This window comes from Bison bison, unplaced genomic scaffold (assembly GCF_000754665.1).
Source record: "Bison bison bison isolate TAMUID 2011002044 unplaced genomic scaffold, Bison_UMD1.0 scf7180017864064, whole genome shotgun sequence".
In the NCBI taxonomy this organism is placed as follows: Eukaryota; Metazoa; Chordata; class Mammalia; order Artiodactyla; family Bovidae; genus Bison; species Bison bison.
The window spans coordinates 3,824,951-3,836,442 of NW_011494636.1; the positions used below are offsets into that span (position 1 = coordinate 3,824,951).

General features: G+C 41.3%; 1 protein-coding gene across 2 annotated transcripts in view; it reads right to left on the reverse strand.

Moving 5' to 3' along the window:
• SELL (selectin L) overlaps positions 1–11,492 on the reverse strand; it is a 26,164-nt gene that overhangs the window by 2,126 nt on the left and 12,546 nt on the right. For both annotated transcript variants that reach the window (XM_010836699.1, XM_010836698.1), the window contains 3 exons: positions 11,035–11,220; positions 9,081–9,212; positions 4,662–4,680 (listed from right to left, as the gene is read on the reverse strand). In XM_010836699.1, the coding sequence (XP_010835001.1) occupies positions 4,662–4,680; positions 9,081–9,212; positions 11,035–11,220 (337 nt within the window). The remainder of the gene's footprint in view (positions 1–4,661; positions 4,681–9,080; positions 9,213–11,034; positions 11,221–11,492) is intronic.

Below are 11,492 nucleotides of genomic sequence, written 5' to 3' on the forward strand. Positions count from 1 at the left end.
ACCAAATAGGGTATATCTTAATAACACCCTTCAAAAGAAGAACCAGATTCCAAGACTCTGCTCTCATGATGAACTGCCAGGGTAAACCACAGTTCAGCAGCTGCAAGCACGCTTGCCAATTACAGAGATAAAAATGTTTCTGAAAACAAAATTTCACGTATTCCCCCCCCCACCCCAACCCCCCACCTCTGAGGTTGGCATCGTATCTTCCTGTGTATCTTGGGTGTAGCTTTTACCAGGCAGAATTTAGACACTAGAAACCAAATGAGGTGATAAACAGAGCCAGTTTGCAGAAGAGTCAAAATAACCCAGCAAGAATTGAAACCACAAATGCCCTAAGAGTCAGTCATTCACCAACCAAATGCTAATAGGGATTGGCACAAAGGACTATGCAGGTCAGTTCAAGGACTTAAAACTGATATGCGGTGTTGTGTGTGATAGTGTTCACTTCACCTTTGGCTTGTTTTAGAAACACATCCTACCTCTGCCACCCCACCCTTCCTCAGTGTCATCACAAAATGGTTTCAGTGCAAAAAACTTACAACACTGGGGGAGGAGGGTATCTGGGACTTATTGTGTTGGTCATAAAGTTCGCTTAGGTTTTTCCGTAAGACCTTATGGAAAAACCCAAACGAACTTTTTGGCCAACCCAATACAACTCCAACCTGGGTGTCAAGAGACCTGAGTTCTAGAAGCACAGATGTTAAGATCTTCGGATCATGATGGGTGACCTAGATCATGGTCTTTAGATCTAGATGGGTGCAAATCTCAGCTCTGCCATTTATTCAGTGACCTCAGGTAGTTAAGTTCATTGGCCCACCACTTTAAAGTGGAAATATTAATAGTACCTACATTCACAGGCTTGTAGGCAATCTTTAATGATGTAAGACATGTAAGACACTCAGAACAATGCACAGCATGGAATTAATGGTTGATAAATGTCTGTTATTATTGTAACTAACTCTGTCACTAATTCAGGCACTGTAAGAAAGATATTTAATAAAAAGGGAAATAAAAAATTCTAGAAACAAATGACAATGAAAACATGATGACCCAAAGCCTCTGGAATGCAGCAAAAGCAGTTCTAAGGGGGAAGTTTATAGCAATACAACCCTACCTCAAGAAACAAACAACAACAACAACAAAAAAAAATGTCAAACAGACAACCTAACTTAACACCTAAAACAACTGGATAAAGAACAAAGAAACCCCAAAGTTAGTAGAAGGACAGAAATCATAAAGATCAGAGCAGAAATAAATGAAAACGAAAGTTAATTAGCTCAATTATCAAGAGAGTATGAACATCAAAATCCTTTCCATAACTAAAATTCTATGATTGTATGGTCACTCCAGGAGTTGGTGATGGACAGGGAGGCCTGGCATGCTGCGATTCATGGGGTTGCAAAGAGTCAGACACGACTGAGCGACTGAACTGAACTGAACTGATGGTCACTTTGGCCAATAAATTTGAAACATCCCAAGGCATCTGGGCAAATAATTCTTCTCTGCTAGGTCCTTCTGGAATGTCTGGTAAAGCATTCAAGACCTGTGTTGATGGAGCAAACCTTTCCTTCCAACTTCTGTTCACTGCTCCTGTTCACAGCCCATACTGCGGGCTCCAGGTAGCTCTACTCACTGGCCCTTGAAGGTGCTTTCAGAGTCCCAGGACCATGCCATCTACATCAGTTCCTCTCCAGACTGCCTTCCCTGCTTTCTGTCCATACCCCTAAATCCTATCTATCGTTCAAAAACTAACCCAGGTTCCAGCTTCTCTATAAGGTTTTCTGCAATCACCATACTTCTGTATTGAAGAAGTCTTCAATATACAGTTAATTGACTATTACCATATTCTGCCTTCATTCTTCTGATTTTTTTCCCCCTATATTTGTTAACTTTCTCAACCCACTCCAGTATTTTTGCCTGGAGAGTTCGATGAACAGAGGAACCTGGCAAGCTACAGTACATGGGGTGGCAAAGTCAGACACGACTGAGCTGTCACTCCTTTGCGTTTCAACTGGATAATAAACTCCCTGAGGTCATGCATAAGGATTTACTCCTCTTGGTACCTCAGTCAAACCTAGTATTTCCCCAACACACAGGTGTTTTAATGAACAGCTATTGATTGGTTCGTTGTAAAAACCTGTGAAGCACTTAATAAGGCAATTAGCTTAACATGGAACTTCACTTAATGCTAATACTCTTTCTGCCAGCATCTCTTTCTGCCCCTCAAAGATATCTGAAAAATTGATCTGCTTCCATCTAGTGGCAATTAAAACACAGGTAGTTCCTGTGGCCAGAAAAGACTTTCACTCAGTGGGTGTGAGCATGAAAAAAATCTTTCTATCTTGTGGATTTCCTGCCCACAGAGAGGTCAGCCTAGAGAAGGGTCAAGGGCTCCCATCTACATTATCTAATGGGAGACAGGGAGGGCAATAAAAGAAACTTCATGGACCCTATGTCCCCATCCAGTTACCCCTCCTGACTCTCTCATCTCCTTCCAGCCAAGTTTTATAAAAGAGATGATGTATATATTCTGCCTCTACATTTTCATCCCCACTGATTCCTCAACCCCTGGCTATAGGACTTGCGTCACGAGCTCAACATTGAAAACAATTTCCCCACTGATACCCTTATATTATATCTAGTAGAAACTTACTGGTTCTCCTTGCAGTATTTGAAATCATTTTCATTTCCTGCTTTCCTTAGGATCATGACCCCATACTCTCCTCATTTTTCTTCTACCTTTCTGGGAACCTCTCCCTGTTCTCCTTTACCTTAGCTGACATGTTGATATTGACCTTCCTCTGGCTCCTATCCTCTCTCCCACATCCTCTTCCATCTCACACTGTACATATTCCCTTCCATTCTCACACTGTACATACTCCTTTGGTGACTACGTGTTCCTAAGATATGGTTACCTCCTATAACGTGAGGACCTCCAGATCCATTTCTTCTGCCCCAAGGTAGCCCCTTTGGGGCAGATAGAACCAACGGACTGTGGCTGAACCACAGACACCTAAACCTTAACAGGTACAAAACTGAACTTGTGATCATCACCTCCAAAACTTCTCATTCTTTTGTGTACCCATCTCAGTAAATAATAAAACAGAGATGGTAACCATCCACCAGATCCCAGGTCAGAACCATGGCAACTTATTTGAGTCTTCTCTCTCTCTCTTAGTTAATAATCATAGTCAGTTGCTTCTACCACCAGTTATCTCACAAACTCATCCTCATTGCTATTGCCCTAGACAGGCATCATTGGCTTTAACCTAATAACTTCAAATGCCTCCAAAACAGTTCTTTGCCCTCAGACTCACTCAACTCCCATGTTTACAAACTTTTATGGATAGTGATCCTCCCAAGATGCAAATTTCAGCATGACATTCACCTGCTTCAACCCCTGTTAGTAACAAGTCAATGACCTCAGGATTAAGTCCATACTCCTTTGTATGGCTTATAAATTACTTTATAATAGCCTCTGTTGCCTTCTGTCTCCCCAGGTTTTCTTTTGTACCCTAAGCTACAGCTCAGTAAACTACTAAGAACTTCTCAATAACAATCTGTGGTTCGTAGGGTGGTTGCCTGAACAAGAAACCAGCCTCCTCAGGGACCATCTTGCTTCATTTCCTCCAGCATTTGAAAAGGAGCCCAGTTGTCTGGGTGGGCACCTAGTCTGTCACCAAAGTCTCATCTCTGTTGTTCGTTTGACTTATACTTTCCTTCCTAAAATTTCAAAGCAAGTCACCAAACCCTGAAACTGAGAAATGTTTTGTTGTCTTCATTTCTGCCAGGTGGGGCCTTGTATTTTCATGTGTGTGTTTTTGCAATTGAAGAAATCTGAGATTCAAGGCCAAATCAAACAACTTCCCCTTCTTTGGGGGAAGCTGTAGGTAGAATTAATGCTCCCCACCTTTCCCACATTTCTGAGGTCAGTGCTTATCAGAGGTCTTTTACCCTCTTGTGCTAGGTGCTGTAGGCTCAGGGTCTGGAATTATACCATTTTCTTAGAACCTGGGATTCATTAGTTTTTCAATAAATAAATCCTTGTTGACGTGATTGTTCACTGAATACTATATTTACCATTGCCCTCATGTTCAGTTGGGATAAGAAGAAAAAAACCATAATGCTTCCAATCCGCAAAGAAAATTCTGAAGCAATCAGAAAAGGCTGTCTTTACATAAACTGTCACTTCTTAATAGGTTACTACTTGTTCATTCATTCAGCTCCAGTAGCACTGAAAAACCTGACAGCTATTAAGGAAGGTTAGCAGATTTATTACTTTGTCTGGAAACTTCATTTGGATGAGATCCCATGTAAATAACTGTGTGCTTGCGTGCTCAGTTGCTCAGTCATATCCAACTCTTTGCAAAGCCACAGACTGCAGTCCATCCGGCTCCTCTATGTTAGTCTTCAGACAAGAATACTAGAATGGGTTGCCATTTCCTCCTCCAGCGGCTCTTCCTTACCCAGGGACCAAACCCATGTCTCTTGCGTCCACGTCTCTCACATTGGCAAGAGCATTCATTACCACTGAGCCACCTGTGAAACCCATGTGAATAACTACTAAGGAGTTAATGTTTCTAGCTATAACAGGAAGTATCTTACAGAGGTAGAGAACAGATCAACAGATGTAGAAGCTTCTTTCTGATCAAACTTACCTTCTCCGAGACTTTTTGCCTAAAAATAGAAGAGAAAAATGGTATCAGCAGAAATAGGCAATTTCACTATTTTTCACTTAGAAGAGAAGGGAGATTCCCTGTCTCAAAACAGTTTTTTGAAGAGTCTTATGTTAGGTGGACCTCATCGGTATCTAAGGGGATTTGAGGTCCTGGCTTAATGTTCTCATTTGAGCTTTGGTAGTTACTCATTCGGAACAGACCCATTAATGCAGATGCTTCTTAGAGCACCATTTCATCCTTGGTGCTGCTCATAAAGACAGAAGGCTAGTCTGAACTGTCTGATGATCAAGGCCCCATGTACCCATTCTTGTGTTTACCCATTCTGATCTGCCATCTCATCCTACCTACACAGTTTTCCCTAAGAAAGACAGCTGCAAATCTGTAAGATATGTATCGTTACACCTCATGTCATCTTCTCTGTGAGAATATGCAAGAGAAATTTCACTCAGGTCTCAGTAGTACGAACTACATACCTCATCTGTGTAACCATTGTGTTCTTATCTTACAAACATACTGAATAGCATTACTGCTTATGTGTCCTTCTTTGGCTGGCTGCAGGAAAACAGGTGTATCTGAAACCTCTTTGTCCCTGGCTCTGACTTATTTGTGGTATTCTAAACCTTGACCTCCTTTTTCTTATTTTTAAACTAATTTTAATTTGCTGTGTTGAATGCATTTGAGAAATTATCTTACATTCTTTTTGAAAAAAGTAGAGTATAAATAAGTGAATGAAACTGCAGGGTTAGGCTCCAGAGGAGACAAAAGCAAAAAATGCTTTTTGAGGAGGAAAAATATCACTAGGAGGCAATGTATTTCTGTGGCTGTTAAGCTGGAGCATGAAATCTGGGTCCAGGTCCCTTTTTGCCAACTTAAGTGTGTCTTTGAATAACTACTTATTCTCTCTAAGTTACCATTTATCTGTGAAAGAGGCCGATAATTGTTTTCCTCACTGAGTTGATAAAATGTACTCAAAATATTTAAGCCAGGGCCTACAGCATAGACAGTGCTCAATTCTTGTTTTAAACTTTTAATTAATTCTTCCAAAATTTAGCCTGCCAGTGACATGAGCCAAAAGCATTTGAGCAGGGAGAAATAAATGAGTGAATTTCAGATTCTGTTCATTTTCATACAAATATATTTTTCTCTCAGGAACAATGAAACACATAACAATACATGAGCAAGAAGCTGTTCCTATTGAGAGAGTTTCTTTTTCAAGAAAAAGGGAACTAAGGGGCATCTGTTCAGTTTTGTGCCCAGTTCTCAGCCTGTGTGTTGGTTCGGGTGGAAATTTCTTCTGGGGGGGGCGGGGGTGGGCGGAGGAGGAGAAAAATAGAGCCTCATTAATCTGAAGACCAGTGGTTTTAAGGGGCATATTTTGATGGAAGTCTGATCTCTGACCCTGGCCCCTGCTGATATGAAATTTTAGAGATATGGCCTAAAACAGCATTGCCTCAGTTTCCTCATTTACTGAATAAGGCCAGTGATGCTGACTAATCAGAATTTGATGATGCTAGGAGAAAAAATATATATATTTCTAGACAAGCGCATACACAGGGAAGCATGTTTCTGGAGCCCACCCTTACTCCTTTCTTAGGAAAAAAAATAAAGGAGCTGAAGTCTGGATATTAAGAAAACTCAGGCAGGGGCCAAAGTACAGGTTCAGAAGATCTATCTGACGACAGTATAGGGGTCAAGACTCTGGTCATTTTATTGGCTACTCTGCTCAAAATATTCACTTGTCCCTTTTTTGCAGCTTTCAGAACCCCGAAAGCCTATATACAATTCTCAGATTGATGAATACTGGATGCAGGCAGATTTATTGGCTTTGATGTTTCTTCTTAAACAGGCATCAGCTCTATTGTATTAGAAAAGCTCTAGGGGCTTAACCTGGAAATCTATCCATCATTTCTAATCATTGTCTCTAGAGGAAAAACATTTCTTTTTCCAAGAACTAACAGCTAAAAATTTTTAGAAGATAAAGTCCCTTGAGAGTTAGCGATATCAGAAGGCATTTCACCAATGAGGACGACTGAGTGTGAGACTAAAGATGCCCTGACTTCCCTACAAAGTCAGTGATCTCACAGGGCTTCTGTTCGCTTATGCTTTTCGTTGGCATAACTGTAACTAGCCTAACTGCCCGTTATCTATTTCCTGTTTGCCCCACACTGATTCCCACAGTGGGGGCACGAAGTTTTCAAGGTATCAGTTTGAGATCTTGTACAGAAATGACTCCAAGGTTAAAAAAAAAAAAAAATTAAAAACAACCCCACTGCTTTTCTCACCACTGGTTAGAACACAGCCTTAGGTAGAACCTGCCTCCTGCACCCCACTACTAAATACACACTTCAATTCTGGGTTTTTTTTATTCCACTAGCACTTATTGAAATATTTAGTCATTTGGGAATATCTCCTTCCTAAGGAACCTTCCAGCCCCACTGTCCTTAGTGGTTATTTAAATAATAGCCCTCTTATCCCAGAGGGCAGAGCTTAACTACCCCATCTCTTCTCTACCACCTCATTTCTGCCAATGTCACCCAAGGAAGGAGGAAAGAAAGGATGTTTGTGAGACTGGCTTTCAGTCTTAAGGGAAAGGATAATCAACAGTAGGAGAAAAATCTCATTCTTCTCTTGCCTTAGGTAATATTTAAGTAAATATCATAGTACTATAAGATGATGGGATACAGTCTCAGCTGAAGTTGCAAAAGCAGGAGCAGAGACCCTTTAACTGCTCAGGACTCTTCACTTTACAGTTAATGAAGTTCTTGCACATCAGGAGCACCCCCTTCCATTATGTTTCTGGGTTGGTTATAAAACTGATCTAGTACCCTTGGTCTGGGCTTCCCAGGTGGTGCTAGTGGTAAAGAACCCACCTGTCAATGCAGGGGATGCAGGAAATGCAGGTTTGATCCCTGACTTGGGAAGGTCCCCCAGATAAGGGCATGGCAACCCACTCCAGTATTCTTGCCTGGAGAATCCAGTGGACAGAGAAGCCTGGCGGGCTACAGTCCATGGCGTCACAAGGAGTCAGACACGGCTGAAGCAACTTAGCACGCAGGCACCCTTGGTCTTCAATTTTGAATGAAAGATCAGATCATACCAGAGGACCACTAGGGATTGGCAGATAATATTCCTGCAATTTCCAGTGAGAATGGGTGGTGTAGCAGTCTTTACATACTATATTCATGGAATATAATATATACTAATTAATTTGATGGAAGTGAAATTAAAATGTCACTCAATTGACCCCGTAGAGGTAACACAGAGAAGTTGGTTAGCCATTGTTCTGAGGTCCTTGATGGCCCCTGAAGTTGAAGCAAGGTTATCTTTAAATCTGCCTAATGTCTATACTCATCATAATCTTGAATGTTTCTGCCTGATGACTTTGGCCAAATGTGTGAGCACATACCCAAGGCTTGCCTGACTATGGCCCTATAACCAGCAGGTTGGTTCCACTTGAGGATTTGGACACACTCAGAAGGACAGTGAGGGGAATGATGCTTCTGTTCTTCAGTGATGGTGTTTTGCCTACTATGCTAAGCAACAGACACTAACTTCTTGAGGCAGTCCTCCTTATTATCTTTTCTTTTCCAGTCCAGAGTGGAGGGGAAGCGTAAGTATGGGGTGCATTTGGTTAAACCTGTGACCTTGGTGAATAGACACAGGGAAGAAAATGTGGGGATTTCCCTAAGGGACAATGCAACAACTCCCACACATTAGGAGCCAGACAGGTGTCTGACTCTTGACAAAGTTACGTATTTGGGAGCAGTGCTTTGAAAACATTGCGTGCATGCTCAGTCGTGTCCGACTCTTTGCAACCGCATGCACTGTATCCCACCGGGCTCCTCTGTCCATGAGATTTTCCAGGCAAGAATACTGGAGTGCATTGCCATTGCCTACTTCAGGGGATCTTCCCTATCTAGAGATCAAACCTGCATCTGCTCCATCTTTGGTGGATTCTTTACCACTGCACCACCTGGGAAACCCTATGGGACATTAAATTCACTTCCTAGTAGAACTGCACTAAAATCAAAAGCGTGTGGGCTCTTATAGGACCAGATCACACATTCCTTTTTTTTAAGAATTAAATAATAGCAAAGAACCATTACAATTTCTCATTTGTCTGTTAATACCCTAGCAAGACGTTCAGGTAGTAACAGGTGCTTGAAGATAGTAGGCATTTTAAAAAGACTTGTCAGATGAAAAGAAAAAATTAGCCAACTTATCGTAATGAAAGTGTATACTGGGCTGCTTCATGCATATCTAGGGACTGATGTTTATAGAACCCAGAACTTGGTATTCTGTTTTAGTCAAAGCTCTCATTCTTAATTTTCTGTGATTTTGCACGTTTTCTTCCACTTGAAAGTTGCATTATTTTTACATGAAGGTAAACTCACGTACTTTTTCTTTTTAATCTCCTTGCCAGCCAAATGATAAATGCCAACCCAGAGAATGCAGTAACCATAACTGCCACCGGGATGAAGAGGGGGTTATAATCACTCTCTTCATTTATTGAGATAGTCCTGTTTATTTCTGAAAGAGAAATCAGTAAAACATTTAGATGAGGCCACAAGCATTATTTCCTTAGTGCCTTTTCAAAACATTAAACTTTCTTCCTCCTTACATCTTCTAATAATTGTCCATTTGACACTATTAGACAAATGAGGAAACTGGCCTAGGAAAACCCATGATGAGTGTATTGCAGAAGCAAAGACTAAACTAGCTTTTCTGGCTCAATGCCTACAGAATCTCAATCCTCAGATTTGTGAGTCATAGAATTCCTGGGAGATGTACCTAAATATTTTGGTAAAAAGTGGTCATCATTGTATTTAGCTCCATGATCTTGTTCACTGCCCAGGACTCAAACATAGAGAGGAACTAAAAAGTCTAGTATGACTACAGAAAAAATAAAAGCCAGTGATCTGAACCAGGTAACTTTTCAATCAAAGCAAAGTGTTAAGGCTTTGAAGCAGCTGTGCAAACACAGGCACATAAAATTACATGCCAAGGACTTGCACTAATTTGTCTTTCAAATGCTGTAGTCCTACCATTTCCCTCTACTTTCTTCACAAATAAATAAAAGGATACATCTATATATCCTCTCATAAGGGTGAACTAAGTTTATGTGGGGAACTTTATTGAAAAAATACTGATATAAAAAAATTTATCTTCTGATACCACCAGTTGAAGAAACTTACTTTTGCATATTGGCACAGGGTCTGACTGTCCCTTATTCTTCACATCACTTTGATGAATCCTTTCAAGGTGTTTTCATCCCCGCACCCAAATGTATAATGGAAAGGAGGTGCAATTCCCAGAGGGTTGTACCTATGGACTGTAGGAGGTTAAGGAGGCAGACAGTAGCCCAGCCCTTAAAGGTAATGCCCCATAAGCCTGATGTACAGTCCTCCTCTAAAGACCCCATGCCACCTCCCCAGCTCCCTACTCCACTTCCTGGCCCCAGACCACAGAGAGATCAGCTTCTCTGTGAGCTTCTACAGATCCTGCCACTTAAGGACTGCTGCCATGGGATGAATTGGGAGAGTAGCACTGACATATTTACACTACCATGTGTGAATAGATAGCTAGTGGGAAGCTGCTGTATAGCATAGGGAGCTTAGCTCAGTGCTCCGTGATGACCTAGAGGGTGGGATGGGGGTGGTTCAAGGGAGGCTGAGAGGGAGGGCATATGTGTATACTTAGAGCTGATTCATGTTGTTGTACAGCAGAAGCTAACACAACATTGTAAAACATTTACACTCCAATAAAAATAGAGCCTTTAAAAAAGACAAAAATAAAGAGTTCTTTCATTGGTGTAGCCTTGGGGCAGACGTGGGTAACTATTCTGTCAAATGCTAATTGAACATGGATTAATATAGCACCTATTGCCAGGCGCTGTGTCAGGTGGAGGGTATACAGAGATGAGGAAGACACAGTTCTTCTTATGCACAGACAGATTTGGGAGGAATCAATCTTGTGATCATGGAGAAGTATCCATTACTTTGGGAATTAGGTGATCATCGGTGACTTTTGTGGAGACATTTTAGTAGACTAACAGAGAAGTGAGATTGTACTGGAATAGAAAAATGGATAAGAAATAAGTCAGTAGAGACAGTGAGTTTAGATGTTAAGGGAGGAGGAGTTGAGAACTGGCTGGAAAAAAAAAGCAATCACTGTCATTGAAGGAAGAGGAAAGAGCAGCCAAGGATTTTATGGTAAATCAATGTGTATGAATTTATTTTTAAGCTACATATGTCTTAGCAACAAAACTTAAAAGTTTAATTTTTTTCCCACCATCTGCTTATTCATCAAATACCTCTTTAAGTCTTGAACATATTGGACCAGACTTACTCACTTTGACATCTTGGACTAGGGCTGGACCAATTTCCAGACAATCCACAGATAGTTTTTTTCTCCCCAATTAACTCAGCTTCTTCTGAACAACTGAAGGTGCATGTGGAGGAAAAGCCAAAGTCGACAAGGGGGTGATTACAGTCCATGGTTCCCAAATCGGGTTCTGTTAGAGGCTCACATTGAATCACTTCAATGAAAAAGAAAAAAAAAAAATCAGTATTTCTGAGCAGAGACCCTCTGTGAGGAACAGCTTTTAGCCAAACTGCCTAACTTAACTGGGGAACCATTGACATGAATCTGCTGCTGCTGCTGCTGCTGTTAAGTTGCATCAGTCGTGTCCAACTCTGTGCGACCCCATAGACAGCAGCCCAACAGGTTCCTCTCCCTGTCCCTGGGATTCTCCAGGCAAGAACACTGGAGTGGGTTGCCATTTCCTTCTCCAATGCATGAAAGGGAAAA